This window comes from Acomys minous, assembly GCF_964271855.1.
Source record: "Acomys minous genome assembly, chromosome: 14".
In the NCBI taxonomy this organism is placed as follows: Eukaryota; Metazoa; Chordata; class Mammalia; order Rodentia; family Muridae; genus Acomys; species Acomys minous.
This window is the reverse complement of record NC_140496.1, coordinates 33,883,661-33,901,274: the sequence shown is the minus strand read 5'-3', so window position 1 is coordinate 33,901,274 and position 17,614 is coordinate 33,883,661. Positions and strand designations below refer to the sequence as shown.

General features: G+C 43.8%; 2 protein-coding genes across 2 annotated transcripts in view; one reads left to right on the top strand and one right to left on the bottom strand.

The window, feature by feature from the left end:
• LOC311583058 (uncharacterized protein) overlaps positions 1 to 17,614 on the bottom strand; it is a gene marked incomplete at its 5' end in the record, with an annotated part of 149,935 nt that overhangs the window by 85,035 nt on the left and 47,286 nt on the right. The window lies entirely within an intron of this gene.
• LOC311582588 (large ribosomal subunit protein eL8-like) lies at positions 8,011 to 8,954 on the top strand. Its single transcript, XM_084755785.1, has one exon. The coding sequence runs from the start codon at positions 8,192 to 8,194 to the stop codon at positions 8,939 to 8,941; it is 750 nt and encodes a 249-aa protein (XP_084611911.1). The 5' UTR covers positions 8,011 to 8,191; the 3' UTR covers positions 8,942 to 8,954.

Sequence of the window (17,614 nt, the reverse complement as noted above, 5' to 3'; positions counted from 1 at the left end):
ACAAAAACTTCCATAAGCTCCTCCCATAACCCACAAATCACAAACAAGTGTGAAAAGACATCATCCTTTCTGGGAGTGTTTGTGTTTTTATTCCATCTGACTCTTGTCACCTTGGGGTCATGGTCATCCCATGATGAAAATGCATTTAGTCAACTTCAATGATCCTAGTAGTCTGCAACAGCCTGGACACTTTTCAAATGTCCAAAGTCTCTTCTGACTCCCAAGACAATCTCTTGATGGCCACATCTTGTCAATTCAGAAAACAAGCTACAACTTTCTAATCTTCACTGGCATGGAATAGTCCTTCCCATTCCAAAGAGAGGAATGTGTGCTGAGTGAGGGAAGATAGGACCAAGGCAAGAACCATGATAGAAGGCAAAGAACAAATCCTCTATCTCTGTCTCAGATACATGCGGCTTCAGTCTCAAAGGGTTTAGATGTCCCTATCACTGAAACTGGTCACAAATCTCTCAGATTGGTTACTTCCACTCCCTACATGCATCTCTCCATGGCTGACTTTTCATAGCTCAGTTAACTCAATATCTTGTGGTCTCCAAATACAACCCAGGCTTTTTTATCCTTCTGCCTTCAGGCAATGAACTCTCACAGTCTCCTCACTGGGGCTATGACTCTGGATATAGGCTGCAGGAATAGTGCTGAACTGAAACCACAGAGGAAGAAGCTTCTTCCTTCCAGGAACAGTATAGCATGGGTGGGTGGTCCTGTCAATCTGGCTTCTATATTGGGATGGCTCATACCTTCCTAGGACCACAGTTAAAGCAGGTTTTGTAGGAAGTTCCTTCCTGGGACTAGAAATAACTTGGCCTACCCTTCCCTTAATTCAAGACTTAAGAGGATCAAGTGTCACCCTTAGAGCATCATCTTAGGCTTCCAATCCAGAGCAAGGCCCTGCCCTGGAATGGTGACCACCTCCTTGAAAGTTCCTGCCTCGGTCTCAGCATTGGACTGCATCTGATACAACCTACTGCTGTTCTTTCCCCACAAACCACAGACTCTGTGTTTATTTCTACACCATTTGTTACTTTTTTACCTTGTGGTCCTTAATGAGCCACTAGTAAAAATCATCCAAAGAGTCAATAGTCCATCTAGGAAATCAGCTCATTATTTAATTATCCTGCCTTACTCAATTTCTCAAGGCAGGAGAAGATTAAGAAACATTTTGGACCAAAATATCACACAAATGAGTACTAGCTGCAGAATTATGGAGTCTATTTTCTACTGAAATCCTATGACCTGGACTTCCTTTGTCTGCATTACTCTCAAAATTCCTTATCTTCCACGTCCTACAAGAACAGCTGATTAAACTCTGTAAACACATTTCTGAGCCTTTTGCCATTTCAAGTCCTGACGTTTTCCATATTCCTCCAAAAGAGAGCATCATCAGGTCTGTCCAGCAGCAACATCAATATTTGCGTACCACTCTTTTTTTTTTTTTAATAACTTGCTACTCTGCTACTTTGACTCAATTCTCTAACCTAAAGCAACTCAGGTAACAAACAAGTTTTTGGATGGTTCTTTCGAATCACAGACCATTTTTTCGGGAGCTTAGGATACAAACTCATGTAAAAAGAAATGTAGTAGGGCTGGAGAGATGGCTAGAGGTTAAGAGCACTGACTGATCTTCCTTCCAGAAGTCCAGAGTTCAATTCCCAGGCATCACATGGTGGCTCAGAGCCATTTATAATGTAATCTGATGACCTCTTCTGGACTGCAGGTGTACATGCAGGTAGAGCACTGTATGCATAATAAATAAATAAATAAATAAATAAATAAATAAATAAAGTAAATATCTAAGGGCAAACATGGTGTCCTAGCTTTCTGTCTTGCCTGGCCACTGTCCCATGCTCAGCCTGCTCCCTTTTCCAGCCCACGCCCACTAGCTTAGGGACATTGCCATTCTCATCGGAAGAGCCTTGCCACATCAATTGTGTTGATGAATCAATACAATTGTTGACTGACAGAGTAACCAGCCGTTCTGGTAGGGGCACGCCCTCAACTGATGACTACAGACACTGAAATGTTCTGTAATGAACCTAATTAGGACACACAGCAATAATATATCAGAAAGTGTTTAAAACCTTCAAAAATGTGTTAACCATAGCAATCAACATTGATTATTGCAAAAACTAGCAAACACAGATGTGCCACGAAAAGAGCAAATTTTGAGGCTCTAGGATCAAGAAGAGAAAACTCTTTGTCTCACAGAAATTCTTCAAACCAACAAAAACTCAAGGAACTCATAACATAATATAGTAAATCTTCAGAAGACAAAGACAGGTGAAGGTGCAAAGGAACATTGATTCCCCAGATGCAATTGTGAGGCTTCCTCCCTCTGTTTGTTAACCTAGGCCAACTATGTTTCCTGAGTCTTACTGCTGAATAAGCTCACCTGAAGACACCACATTAAGAGCAGTCAGACTCCATTTTGTGACTAGCAGCTACACTTACTTGTTAGCACACAGACCTTTACCCTGGTCCGGGAGAATTCTCTGTATCGGGTCAGGTTGACCACAAACTATGTTTATGTTCAGCACACTCTGAGGCCTTGTTAATCCACAGACATTCCCCAGTCCCTGCTCCCCAAGACCAACCCCAGGAACTGCATAGAGGAGAGAAGAGAGGTGGATCTGCAGCAGGGAGAACTGAGCAGGCAGTTTGCTTAAGGGAAACCAAGCGTTGTTTGAACAACTAGCTAGAGGAACTAGTTGTTGAGATGGTGAGGAACGGAGGAAAAGGAAATACTCAGGCATAAGCGGTAGAAGCTGAAGGTCTTGAAGCCGAGGAGAACTTTTCTTCTGCCTCTCTATCTGTCTCCGTCTCCGTTTCCTTTGCTGTCTGTCTGACTTCTCTCTCCTTGCTTGCTTCCTTGCTTTGTGTCCTGCTAACTATCTCCTTTCTTGCTGTTCTCCATCTACCTATCCCTCTTGCCATTCCCTATCTATCCCCCTCTCTTGCTGTTCCCCATCTCACTCTAGCTTACTCTCTCATGTCTCTTACTTGCTTGTCCTCTCCTTGGGCCAACCCCAGATTTTATTGAAATGAAGTTCAATTATTTGTTGTTACTGATTACATCATGATTTTCCCCATCATTTACAGTCACTAGGGCAATCAAAAATCAACAGAGTAAAAGGAAATACAAAAGTTCTGTAACCTACAACAAAAAAACCTTTTTTTTTTGGTTTTTTGAGACAGGGTTTCTCTGTGTAGCCTTGGCCATTCTCAACTCACTTTTTGACCAGGCTGGCCTCGGACCCACAGCAAACACCTGCCTCTGCCTCCCAATTGCTGGGATTAAAGGTATGCACCACCACGCCCGGCTCAAAAAATCATTTTTAAACCATGGGTAGCATCACCGGATCTTTATTTCTTAAACGATACAGAGGAAAGTCTTATCATACATTTCCCCAGGCTACAGCCAATGTGTTTACAAGGTCATAGCATCATCATACCTTGAGCTAAATATTATTGAAAGAAACACTTGACCTACTTCCAGTCTCAGACCAACAGCTGTGCTATCCAAGCCTAGGCTAACTACCAAGGGGTCCTCTGTCGTAAAATATTTGAAAACATGATGATCCAAGACCCTTCTAGGGCTCTCAAAACATTTTCTAAACAATGTTTCTACAGGAAACAGTGTCTAGCCAAGTACTGTTATGTCAAGGAATTAAGTTTCTTTCAAGCCAGTTTCTGCTTGGGTTCTCACAGTCAGAGCAAAAAACTATCATTGTCTCAAGGTGTTGGCAAGATGCCCTTTCAACATTCTCTATGGAAAAAAGTTTTCCCTGTATGAAGTTGCTCAGGGCCGAAGAATAGAGTGAAAAAAAACAGATTTAGGAGAAATACCAGATTTCTAAAACAGCTTTACACTTGGACCATACCTGATACTTAGGGACAGTAGCAATCAGCCAGAGATCCTTGGAACTTTGTCAATCAAAGCCTCCACAGTTGTTCTAGATGTCTAGAGATCATGTTGGATTGTTGGAGGCCTCTGGAATTTTGCCAAGAAAAACCTTTATGACCTGTCCTCCTGTCTGTGACACCCAGATATATATGCAACTGTCCCTGGCCACAACCTGGCCAGGACCAATGAAAGGTCATTTAGAACTGCTTCTGTCTAGTTACTAAAAGGATCTGGAGTCAGAGCCTACCACCTTGTTCCCTGACAACCCCCTGACTGAGCTGATTGTGGTAAATAATTGATCCCTGAGAACATGATGGCTCAGTATGAAGACATTGTGCATGGGAGTAGGTGGGATGCCTCCAGATCTTCCCCACTCTCTGGTACCTGAGACCCAGTCACTACTAAGGGTTGCTCCTGGAGATGCATCTTCCTCTCCCCCTGTCCATGCTTCCTGTCATCACCACAGACCATCCCCATCTGCCCTTCTCCTCCTACCTCATCTCTTTGCCTGAGCCACTAACTATGGGCGCACACACCCTGCTCAACCACAAGCCTTGATGGACAGAAGACCAGGTCTTCTGTCCAAAGATATCCCACTATCTGTTACCACAGACCCAATTCTCACACAGTGTACAGAATACCAGGGAAAGCGTCCTCCCCACTTTCCATGTCTCCTGTAGAGAACACAGACCATACCCAACTGCCTCCTCTGTGTCCAAGCCCCTACTTAGGCAAACACATTCCTGATCAACCACATTCCATGCCTGCCCAAAGCCCAGGTTGGCTGTCAACAGATCTACAACCTTATCTCCTCAGCACAGACCTTGATCTTCACAATTGCCCCAAGCACTGGTCTGGACTACAGAGGCAGCTTCTTCTCGCCTATCCCATCCACACCTCCTGTGGATCCCTAAAGCCATTTCTCCGTGATCGCCTTTTTCCCAGCCTCTAAAAATAGCAAGTATTCTCCATGAACACAGCAGCCAAGCAGGACAGTAAAAAGTCCAATACTCAGCCAAGACACTCTCAGAATATCCAGGGAGCAAACACAAACCCGGAAACAGTACTCCCACAACTACAAGACAAACCCAGAAATCAACACCCACACCAATAATCATGTCAAACCAACATACCTAGATACCAGCATAGGAGCATTATCAATAATAGCCAGGAGCTGTGTCTCCAACAAGGACAAGTATCCTATCACAGCAGGTCCTGAATATCCCAACATAGCTGAAGGCACAAGAAAAAAACCTTCAGGCCGGGCGTGGTGGCACAGGCCTTTAATCCCAGCACTCAGGAGTCAGAGGCAGGTGGATCGCTGTGAGTTCAAGGCCAGCCTGGTCTACAAAGGGAGTCCAGGACAGCCAAGGCTACACAGAGAAACCCTGTCTCAAAAAAAAAAAAAAAAAAGAAAGAAAGAAAAAAAAAGGAAAAAAACCTTCATAGAGGTCCTTAAAGGATATTAATACATTCCTTGAAGAGATCCAGGAAAACACAATCAAACAACTGGAGAAACACAATAAACACCTTGAATAAAGCCAAGATACACTAAACAATGTTTGAATGAAGACATAAAACACTCAAAATCTTAAAATGGAATTAGAAACAAAAAAGAAAACTGAAAAATTGGGGAATCCTGGAAATGAAAGTCTTAGGATTACAACGTGAACTACAGTGGCAGGAGACCCTCACAGATTGTATATGAAAGGGAGAATCTTTGGAATCAATGATTCAATAGAAAAAACTGGATACATCATTAAAAATAAGAGCAGATCCAACCTAAGTTTCCTGGTGTAAAACAACATGGGACTCTGCCATCTTATGAGAAGACCAATACTATGACTAATTGCAATAGAGGAAGGAAAAGAATACCACCACAGAGGTCCAGAAAATATTTTAACAATTCCATAAAAATAAAATTTTCCTACAATACGTGTATAGGTAGGCATATGTATCTCCAGCACACACCAAAACAAAAACACAGCTGTATTATGAAGGTTCTCTTCATGAACAGACCTGATATAATGAATCTACATATGTAGAAAGTGGATTTAAGGGCTGGGCAGTGGTGGCACAAGCCTTTAATACCAGCACTTGCAAGGCAGAAGCAAGATCTATGTGAGTTCAAGGCCAGCTTGGGCTACAGAGTGAGTTCCAGGACAGCCAGAGCTGTTACACAGAGAAACTCTGTCTATAAAACAAAACAAAAAAAACACACCAAAAAGTGGATTTAAGCTGTGAGACACGGGGAGGTACACTGGTCAAGTTCCAGGAATCAGGGTGGGAGATGCGAGGCAGCTATAGACACAGGCTCTCATGTCACCACCCTCTCCCTCCTGCACTAATGCTCTGTTTCTCTGTCATTCATGAAGTAGGGGCTGCTAAACTGAGCTCCCCACCCCCACCCCATACTCTGTGCACTGTCTGGGTAAGATAAGAACTCTGAAACCGCCAGTCAGGAGGTGGATCAGGAGTCCAAGGGCTGCTTCACCTTTGAGACCAGGTTACAATGTGAGACTGTGTCTCAAATAAGCAAACAGACAAAAATACAGAAAGACAGTGCTTTAAAGAAAATCATACTTTTATTTCCTGAGCCAGGTATCAAGGTTCAAATAGTGAACATTGTGGAATACTGAGTTTCCTTGTGGGAGAGACTACAGGAACTTTTAAAACAGAAGAAGGAGGGAGGAGAAGGAGGAGGAGGAGGAAGAGGAGGAGGAGGAGGAAACAACAACATCATAGTCAATCCATTTCTTAGTCCATTTGTGGCTCCAGGCTTCACACCATCATCTTATTTGCCTGGACTAAAGTGAAGGCAGAGGACAATGCCTCTTCCAGATAAAAACCTCAAGACAAACACTACATCTCTGAAGAGCAGTGGAGGCCCAAGTCAATGTGTCCTGAGTGGGACTGGCCTGGCCTCCACAGTCCAGCAATTGCTGTGTCTCTTGCCTCTGTCTTCATCCCTCAGCTGGCTTTCTCTCCTCACTGGTGGCTCCTGCTTCTTCCTGCATGGGAGCTTCAGGTAGAAGCAGGCTAGTGGCCAGCTCCCTCCATTTTTTATAAGAGATTTATCTTTCATCTTTCAATGGTTAACTGAGTACCAAAGAATAGGCAGGCAACCAAGCAGAGACCTGATGCTCAAGGACTCTCCTTCCTGGAGTGCACAGGTTGGGAACCGGAGCTCATCTGTCCCTGGATGCCCTTACTGACTCCAGCCTTTCAGCCTTGTGCTGGGGATAGGTGATGCTGGTCTCAGGTTAGTAAGAATGTAACCTCAGAGCTGTAGGGCTCTGCTGGTTAAGGTTGAAATCTGGTCTTCAATGGACATCCAATTCTAAGCTGGGGCTATGAGGAATGAACTCCCTTTCTCAGCTGAGGCCCCTCACTCCACCTCATCTGGTGACCTAAGAAGAATCCAGCTCTTCTCTGTAGTCCCTTAGTTTATTCCTGCTCCGGGATCCCATCCAGGATACAGGATACACTTAGTCCTCTCCCTGAGTTCCTCTCTCACAGAGCACTATACAACAGTTGCCTCCAGGACCAGAGTTCATTAGCTGTGTAAACCAGTCTTATACTGTGTGTACTGAGCCAGTGTGATGGTTAACACTCTATTTCTCACAACAATACTGTACAGTAGGTGTTATTGTCATCATTTGAATGGCAAGGGAAATGAGACAAGATCAGAGAAGGGACGTTACCCGAAGTTAAACTGCTGCACAGTGGCTGAGCTGGGAGTCTGACTCTAGCAGTCCAATTCCCGAGGCTGTGCTCTGAGGTACCAGACTCCACGAAACATACATAAACCTGGCTCGGTTTCCTTCCTGTAGACGGTCCTACCATACCTGAACATAGCTCCTGCTGAGGGCAGGATGGCAGAGACTTCCAGAAGATGAATGGCCACAGAGACCATGAGAGGAACTAGTGTGTGTCTGCACACAGCACTCTCTGTACATTCCCTCATGGACAACCGAAACTCAAAGAAAATGCTGGCCTAAATATAGAATGGTGCATAATTATTTATGCATTAGGTGTGTGAGGAGCAGAGATTGCTGTGTATAACTAAAACTCCCCAGGAACAATAAATGCAGTCTGGAAATCCATCCCATCCAGACATTTGCTCACACATTTGGAAACAGCCATGAGCACTTCAAAATCAAGTGCACCAGATGCTCAGGTAATCATGCAGTGACAACAGGAAGGCATTTTCCCTCATCCTAGCAGGACAGTATGGAAACTGTCTTTTGAAGAGACACAAAAACACAGATGTGCTCCCTCCTCCAGCCCAGCAAGATGCCCAAGGGAAAGAAAGCCAAGGGGAAGAAGGTGGCCACGGCCCCCGCCGCGGTGAAGAAACAGGAAGCCAAGAAGGTGGTCAACCCTCTGTTTGAAAAGCGGCCCAAGAACTTCGGCATCGGGCAGGACATCCAGCCCAAAAGAGATCTCACTCGCTTCATCAAATGGCCCCGCTACATCAGACTGCAGCGGCAGAGGGCCATCCTCTACAAGCGGCTCAAGGTACCTCCCGCCATTAATCAGTTCACCCAGGCCCTGGACCGGCAGACAGCTACCCAGCTGCTTAAGCTCGCGCACAAGTACAGGCCAGACACAAAGCAGGAGAAGAACATAAGGCTGCTGGCGCGAGCGGAGAAGAAAACCGCTGGGAAAAGGGACGTCCCGACTAAGAGACCACCTGTCCTTCGAGCAGGGGTCAATAAGGTCACTACCTTGGTGGAGAACAAGAAGGCTCAGCTGGTGGTGATTGCCCATGATGTAGACCCCAATGAGCTCGTGGTCTTCCTGCCTGCCCTATGTCAAAAGATGGGGGTCCCCTACTGCATCATCAAGGGAAAGGACAGGCTGGGGCGGCTGGTCCACAGGAAGACTTGCACCACTGTTGCCTTCACACAAGATAACACGGAAGACAATGGTGCTCTGGCTAAGCTGGTAGAAGCTATCAGGATCAATTATGACGACAGATATTTCAAGATTTCCTTGAGGTTGATAGGTGAATAATATTCCAGTGTGTAAATATACCACAGTTTCTTTATCCATTCTTCAGTTGAGGGACATCTAGGTTGTTTCCAGATTCTGGATATTACAAATAAAACTGCTATCAACATAATTGAGCAAATGTCCTTGTTGTGTGGTTGGAGAATCATTTGGGCATACGCCCAGGAGTCCTATAGATGGGTCTTGAGGTAGCACTATTCCCAATTTTCTGAGAAAAGACAAGATTGATTATCAAAGTAGTTATACAAGTTTGTAATCCCACCAGCATAGGAGGTGTGTTGCCCTTTCTTCACATCCTTGCCAGCATGTGATGTCACTTGAGTTTTTGATCTTAGCCATTGTAAGATGGAATCTCAAAGTTGCTTGATTTGCATTTCCATGATGACTAGGGACATTGAGCATTTCTTTAACTGTTTCTTGTCCATTCAATATTCCTTTGTTGGGAACTCTTTGTTTAGTTCTGTACCCCAGTTTTAATTGTATTGTTTGACTTGGTAGTTTTTAATTTCTTAAATTCTTTATATATAATTTGGATATTAGGGGATATTAGCCCTCTGTCAGAAAGAGGTCAGGTTAGTTTTTTAAAGTGATGCTGTTATAAAATGGGTCCATCTCTATTTTTCAAATATTTTTAAAAATAATATTGGAATCTTCTTCACACAAAACATTCTGTGCACTCAGCATTAAAAGTACAATATTTTGAAATTTTTATTTTGGTTATTGGGGCTATATGTAATTCTTGCCAAGACTGCATAAAACCCAGTGCTTGTAACAGAATTTATTAATGTGTCAGGAGAAAAAAAAACCCAGCATGGAAAGTCTACGAAGAGTTTGCGCCTTCAAGAAATAGTGGGTAAGCCTGCAGTGGTGGCACATGCCTTTAATCTCACCACTTGGGAGGCAGAGGCAGGAGTATCTGTGTGAGTTCAAGGCCAGCCTGGTCTACAGAGCTAGTTCCTGGACAGCCATAGTTGTTACACAGAGAAACTCTGTCAAAACCCCCTCAAAGGGTAGGATAAACAAAACCATTTACAGTAACAAGAAAGAGTTATAAATTGGGATATTGGAAAGTAACCACAAGCTATGAGACACATGGAGAAAGGAATACAGAGGTGAACAAATATTTTCTTCTAAATGTGGACAAAGTGTCTTGTGATATCCCTAGAAGACCAGATGACCATCTGATGGGGGTCTGAGAGGACAGCCTATCAGTCTCTTTCTGGTAAGTCAGTCTTGCCTGGGTCATGGGATTCCATCACTATTACACCTGGGAAGGCTCATCTCTCAGTCAAAAGGCCTTTCTCTGTACTTTGGGCAAGAGAGATGAACCGAATCCAAATTGGCCATAATGTGGGGCTCTGGGTATCATTTTCTGAATCCAAGCAAAATATCAATAGACTAACAAATGGCAAAATATGATATCAAAGAGGAAGCCTTTATTTATTTATTTATTAAAATATTTATTTATTTATTTATTTATTTATTTATTTATTTATTTATTATGTACACAGTGTTCTGCCTGCATGTACTCCTGCAGGCCAGAAGAGGGCACCACATCTCATTACAGATGGTTGTGAGTCAGTATGTTGTTGCTGGGAACTGAACTCAGGACGTTTGGAAAAGCAGACACTGCTCCTTAACCTCTGAGCCATCTGCCCAACTCCACCTTCCTAGTTTTCGTACCTGGTTGTGAGAAGTCATGATATGGGGTCTTGATACTACTGGTCTATATAGCAAATACCAGGCCAGCCAGGGCCACATAGTAAGACCCTACCTCAACAACCACAAGTTAAATAAAAATAATGGGCACACTTGAACAAATCAAAATAAATTCAGTTTATCAGTCAGTAGTGTATGCTCAATTTTCTTAACCAATATATTTTATTAACAACTTAGTGACCAAGCATATGTCACTTATAACCCGACTAACCAAAACAATAGGAAATGAGGATTAATGGACACAATAACAAAACCGTAAGAATATCAGTTCCGAGGAATGATTCTCCTGGCACAATCTGCAGGATTTCTTCTGCTGAAACCTAGAGTAACCAGAACCCGGAACCTCAGCAGGAGCCAGAGCCCCAAAGCCTTCCCTCGAGCGGTTCTTTCTAGGAGCGTCTTGAACTGCAGCGATGAACAGCCAAAACTATCCCATTTCTCCAAAAAGCCCCGCCTCCAGTTCTGGGCTCATTTATCTATCTCCTCCCAGAGTCTGGTCACAGGATCTTTTCAGCCGGCAACAATCAAGCTCCCGCATGAGGTGGTTGGTCTTCTAGTGGATTAACCTCACCTGTTCTCTCACAAGACCCTTCCAATCCTGCACTTGGGATCCTAAAACACAGGTTTATCTCTCCTTCACTGTAGTATTTTCAAATGTCAAAACTCAAGGTATAGACAGAAAGAATTATGTCTGTGGTGGAGCAGACACCATACTAACATCAACAACACAGGAAAATGGAAACTCACAAATCATTAAGAGGCAAAATCACGAGTAAGTACTTTTGCTATTGAAACAAGTAGCCTGTGAGCATGTGCAAAGTTTTCTCTCAGTAGCATCAGAGGCACATATATTAAGAAAAAATATCATTTCACTAGAAGACCCCCTCTCCAAAAAAGGTTTTCATGGCAACTGACAGGAAGGCACTTAAGTTCCTGTCTCCTTGCCATCACTGGGGTATGCTTAGGTACCTGCATGGCTAGCTATGAGGGGAACTACATTTCCCAGAGTCCTTTGTAGCAAGCTGTGACCATGGGACTCATCAGTTTCTTACCAGTTACATCAGTGGAATGTCTGGGTCCTCTGAGTGCTTGGATTTCAACAGCTTGTATCTGCTCTTCCCTTGGGCAAGCCAGAATACAAACACATTCAAGACTCGGTTTCAGACGGGAAGTCTTGTCACAGCTCTAGACTCTGGTAGTACTGCAAAGTGGAAGGAGCCTGAATAAATGAATGAAGCAAAGGGATCCTAGCAGGGGGACAACACACCTCCACATTTACATGAGCAAGGAAGAGACTTCTCCTGAGGAATGGTGAGAGCACAGTTCTAATCTCAGCCATTCAGGAGCCTAAGGTGGGAGACTGTTGTGAGTCCAAAGCAGCCTGAGCTACTAAGAGAGATCTAGGCTATCCTGAGCTACACTGAGACTGTCTCAAAATGACAATGACAATGCAAAAGAAGGCTCTATATTTCATGTCACAGTTTAATATTACTGCTACTACTACTATTACTGTTATTCACATTTGTACTTAGATATGTGTAAACACAGACATACATATATGTAGGTATGTATGTATAGTCTCGCTCTATGTAGCCCTGGCTGTCCTGCAACTTACTATGTAGTGCAGGCTGGCTTCAAATCAGAGTTCTGTCTTCCTCTCTCCTCAGTTGTGAAATTTCATGTATGCACCACCATGTCCAGCGTTTTTCTTTTTCTTGGAACAATCTAGATGGTCCCTTAACTAACACATTGGTCGATTCCTGTGACTGTTGCATGTAGTGTGTTGTGTTCTCACGCTCCCCTGGTAGAAGCATAAAAACCCCAAGTGTGACAGACACGTGGAGCGTTGCTATGGTATGGCTACTCAGGATTGCAAAACTACAAACAGCTCACATTTCTAGGAAAAGTGGAAGTTCCCTGTGGTGCTTCCATGTCCTGCAACACTCCATATCAGAGAACATTTGGTATACTAATGAAATAATGGCTGCTGGTATTAATTAGTTATTGATATGATGAAATTAAGTAAACACTGAAAGTCATAGGAATATATACTAATTATTCCCAGTGCTAGAGATGGAAACTACATTCCTGTCCCTTCCAGACAAACACTTTACCATTATCCTACAACCTTTGCATTGTTAAACTTCATATTTTGAAAATTACAAATATATATGTGCATATATACATATGCCACTGTGGTTATGAGTATCCATCGTTAAAATTAACAACCTTTGATAGACATTTACATTTCAAATATTTCTAGTTACACACTGCGCTCCTGGAGCACAGCAACAAGCCAACACTCAAAAGGCCCAAGCAGCTGCTCCCGTCCTTACCTTCGACTTGACTTTGCTTCTTGGCTACGATCTTCTTCTCATTTTTGAATGTGCTCAGTGTGACCCTTCTCCAGCTGCTTCGAACTTGCTTTCAATGGACAATTTCTTTCTGCCAGTCCTCCTTGGAGAACAAAAGGAATCTCCCTTTGGCCTCTGCTCAGACTCCAGCCAGTGCTGGTATCCTGCCATGCAGGCCACAGTTGCCTCCCATCCTGCCTGCTAAAAGGAAGGGATGCAGCCCTGGACTGTCGTCCAAATGGATGGATGTCAGTTACCTTGCGAATTCGCTCAGCAGTTTAGAAGGGCAGCGAGGGTGTTAATGCTCAGAAGCACCTGCTTCAGCACAGTGGAGTTACTGTCTAAGGAGCCTACTCAGCATCCTCTGCTTCCCAGGTTTCCAGGCACCTGGGCTCTTTCTGGGCTGCCTCTTGGCTCCTGCTGCCCCCTAGCGGCCACAATGATACATTCCCTAGAAACCATGCTCCTGCCCTCCAACCAATCAGTGCTGTTTGTGCTGGGACTCTAGCAGGGAGAGAATGGCTCTTTCTGGCCTAGACTACCTAGGCCAGGTGTGGGCCCTGGGTGGGAGGAGACAGCACTCATGAGCCTAACCCTGGCCGCTGCTCTTGGGTCGTCCTGGAAAATGTCTGCCTTTTGTGGCCAAGCCGAACAGGTCCCTGTCATCCTGAGGTTGATGAAAGCATTTAACTGGGGGACTGTGTACACTGTCAGAAGATGAGGCCATGACCATCCTGAAGGTGAACATGGAAACAGGCAGACATATGGCTGGATTAGCAGCTGGGAGCTTATATCATGAGACAAAAACAAAGAGGCTGATAGACACACTCACATACACACACAGAGAGAGAGAGAGAGAGAGAGAGAGAGAGAGAGAGACAGAGAGAGAGAGAGACAGAGACGAGACAGAGACAGAGACAGAGCGACAGACAGAGAGGCATAGACAGAGAGAGATGTTAGTGACTGTTCTAAAAATGTGTGTGTTCGCGGGATGGCCGACGAAATGGACATCATTAATGTGAACCTGAGCCATCTATGCAGCAGCTGAGGAGAGGAACCCGTGGAGGCAGCCAGGGAGGAGGTAGAGGCATGTGCGGGAACTCAAAGCAACATCTTTCTGCTGAGGAGCTGGATGTACAGCTGGATGCGTAGAAGGCAAGGATGGACACCAGCTAAACAGCTGAGCAAATCCGCACGCGTAACTGGACTCAGGAGCCTTGGCCATGATCTCTAGAGGGAAGATGGCAACTGCACTGTGTGGGCAATTGTGGGTTTGTTTCTCAGTTTTCCCCCCACTCTTTAAAAATAGGATCTAAAAACTCACGTAAAGGCTTTCCCCTCCCCCTTTTAAAATTCTGAAACAGACTTTTTATGTACTGAGTTATTTTTGAGGGCAGTTGGGGAGAAGGTGTTACTTTCACTTTTGCCATAATAAAATAGAAATGTGTGCAAAAAAATAAAAAATTATAAAATATAAAATGTCTGTTGTTTGTTGTGCTTTCTCTACTCAACTGGCTAGCACCCAAATAATTGAGTCTGGCCTACTATATTTGTCTAGTAAGCTTGACTGCATGAGAACCGAGCAGTGTTAATCTTCTCCTGACACTCTGTTAATCTGGCTTCCTCCCAGTGTGAATCCCCAGACACTTGCACTGTATGGAGGTCTCTGCTCCAGCTGCTCATTTCTCATGGAGGCTGCTGGACCTCTGCTGTGGCTGAATCCTCTAAGTCCTCTCTCTTCCTTCTCCTTCCCGAGCTGCCAGGAAGTCCATTCCTATCCCCTGCTCGGCTTAGTGATTGGCTGTTAAGCTGTTAATGGTATTGGGAGAGAACAATTGGGGAACAAAGTTTAGACAGCCTGAAGACAGTACATTCTCAGAACAAAGATTGCAACTAGTTTGGGGGAGGGAAGCAAAGAAATAAGCATTTGAATCTTGACACAGTACACATTGGACATAGTGTCTATGAGAGAAACAGAGGGTAGTGTCCAATTTTAAGTGAGGATATACCATGTGTGTCTCTATGGATCTGAGTTAACTCACTCAGTATGATCATTTCTAGTTCCATCCATTTGCCCACAAATTTCAGGATTTCCTTGTTTTTAATAGCTGAGTAGTATTCCATAGTGTAAATGTGCCAAGTTTCTTTATCCATACTTCCACAGAGAGACATCCAGGTTGGCATTCCAAATAAGGCAGCTATGAACATGATTGAGCTATGGCATCCATCTTAAGGAAAAAAGACACCTAGTTAAAAGAAAACTGATTGTATCATAATGCTAATTTTTAGTTCTTATAAAAGTTGTTCCTGCTTGGACCCCTGATGTGTCACACTTGTTGCATTGCTGCTTTGATAATGATCCCATATCCCATGAACCACAATGCAAATTCAACTTATAAATTAACCTTACAAGGCAACTTATAAGTTACCTTAGACATTATGTTTGGTCACAGCAACAGAAAAGGCACTAACACACAACATAAAGTTTTACATCTGGATGCATTATTTTAGGTAATTGATGGGAACTGTGAATGCTAAGTGAGTTACCTTATTGTTAAATTCACCGGGCACTGTCCATAGGAGTTTGTAGTCCAAAGATAACAGAGAGGGTCATCATGCTGATTGATTACGTTGTTGATGCATGTCCCATTCTTTTCTCCAAAATAAATATTCTATGTAACTCAATAAAAGTCTGTACGCTGAAGATCTTACCAAATACGTTCTAGTCATAGACTCCTGAAAGTAGGAATCTTTTCAGGTCCTCAAAAAAACTGTGATATGCAAAGACTTTAACACACTGATTGCACACTAAAGGTTTTGTGTTTGTTTCTGCTTTTGGTTTTTCGAGACAGGGTTTCTCTGTATACCCTTGGCTATCGGAGACTCATTTTGTAGTCCAGAGTGGCCTCAAATTCACAATGACCTACCTGATTCTGCCTCCCAAGTGCTGGGATTAAAGGTATGAGCACACTAAAGATTTTACTGTTGTGTACAGAAACCATGATGTGCAAAATATTATCACACCGACTACAATTATCGTTTTCTCTGCAGCACGGCCTCTTCTCAATATTGTCAAGACTACTGCTACATGCAAAGACTTTACCACAACGCTTATTCCTATGCACACAGCTCCACTACATGTTCTTTCTGCATTAGTAGGTAAGGGTGCTGTGAAAAGGCTTTACCGCATTGATTACATTTGTAAGGTTTTTCTCCAATGTATGTTCTTTTATTTATTTGAAGATGACAGTGGTTTACAAATGTTGGGAACAAGGAGGGGAAAGCCTGTCTCAAGTATTGCTTTTTTAGCTGGGCGTGGTGGCGCACGCCTTTAGTCCCAGCACTCGGGAGGCAGAGGCAGGCAGATCGCTGTGAGTTCAAGGCCAGCCTGGTCTACAAAGCGAGTCCAGGACAGCCAAGGCTACACAGAGAAACCATGTCTCAAAAAAAAAAAGTATTGCTTTTTTGTTGTCAGCCTACGTCTTCCCTAGTGTTACTATTGCTGCAAACAAACATGACTAAAAGGCAAGTTGTAAGAAAAGTTTATTCAGGGTACACTTCCAGATTGTATTCTATCACTGGGGCAAGCAGGCATGGAAGTCAAGCAGGCCTGGAAACTGGAGGCAGAAGCTGATGCAGAGGACATGGAGGAAAGCTGCTTAGTTTCTTGCTCTCCTTGGCTTGCTCAGTCAGCCTTCTTTGAGAAGCCAGGACCACCAGCCCAAAGGGGGCAACACCCACAATAGACCTTCCCCCAAGGATCACTAACAGAGAAAATGCCTTACAGCTGGATCTCAATGGGGCATTTTCTCAACTGAGCTTCTCCACGCCTGATGACTCTAGCTTGTGACAAGCTGCAACACACAACCAACCAACACAGCCTCCATTTAATCATAGGTTGAAACTAAGCTCAAGTTCCCAGGTCCTAGGGGAGCTGTGGACTTCACAATAGCTGACCAGATTCCATTATTCATCTTTGGACCTCAGTGCAGTACAAAGCGGCTCTGTTGAGGATAGGTCCTTGGGATTGGGAGGTCTTGAAGCATTGGTGAACAGAGATCGGCAAGTAACAAACAGAGCAACTCAAAATTGAGTGTATTTTGCAGCTAAGTAGTCTCAGTTGTTAAACATACATCTCAAAAGCAGAGGCGCTGTGGTTACATTTTCCCACAGAGCAGGTTCAAGGAAGTCAGTGAGCAATCAGGCACACACAGTTCAGGTGCAGAATGCAAAGTTGTTGTCTTGTCATCTTTTGAACTACAACTTAGAATTAAACAATACAAGGTACAGACACACAGCAAAGACATCATCACTTCTACGTTACTGGCTTGGGATCAATATGTATGTGTTCCCTTTGTCCAGGGTCAACGTTCTACCCCTAACAAAACCTGCGCCTAGCACCTGTGTGCCACGACAGTTTTTTTCCTTTTCTTTAGTTCCATTATCTCACATCTGAGCATCATGATTTGGAATTTTTGAAATCCACTCTTTCTTTCTAAGCCATAATATAACTTATTAACTAATGATTAATGTCTACTTACCCCTCTTTCAATAAGAGGAAGTGAAGCAGAACTACTCTGGACCTGGGCAGCACCTGGCTGCA

Bases quoted from the DNA above. Each gene is read 5' to 3' on its own strand.
- LOC311582588 (XM_084755785.1), top strand. From the start codon at position 8,192: ATGTGCTCCCTCCTCCAGCCCAGCAAGATGCCCAAGGGAAAGAAAGCC.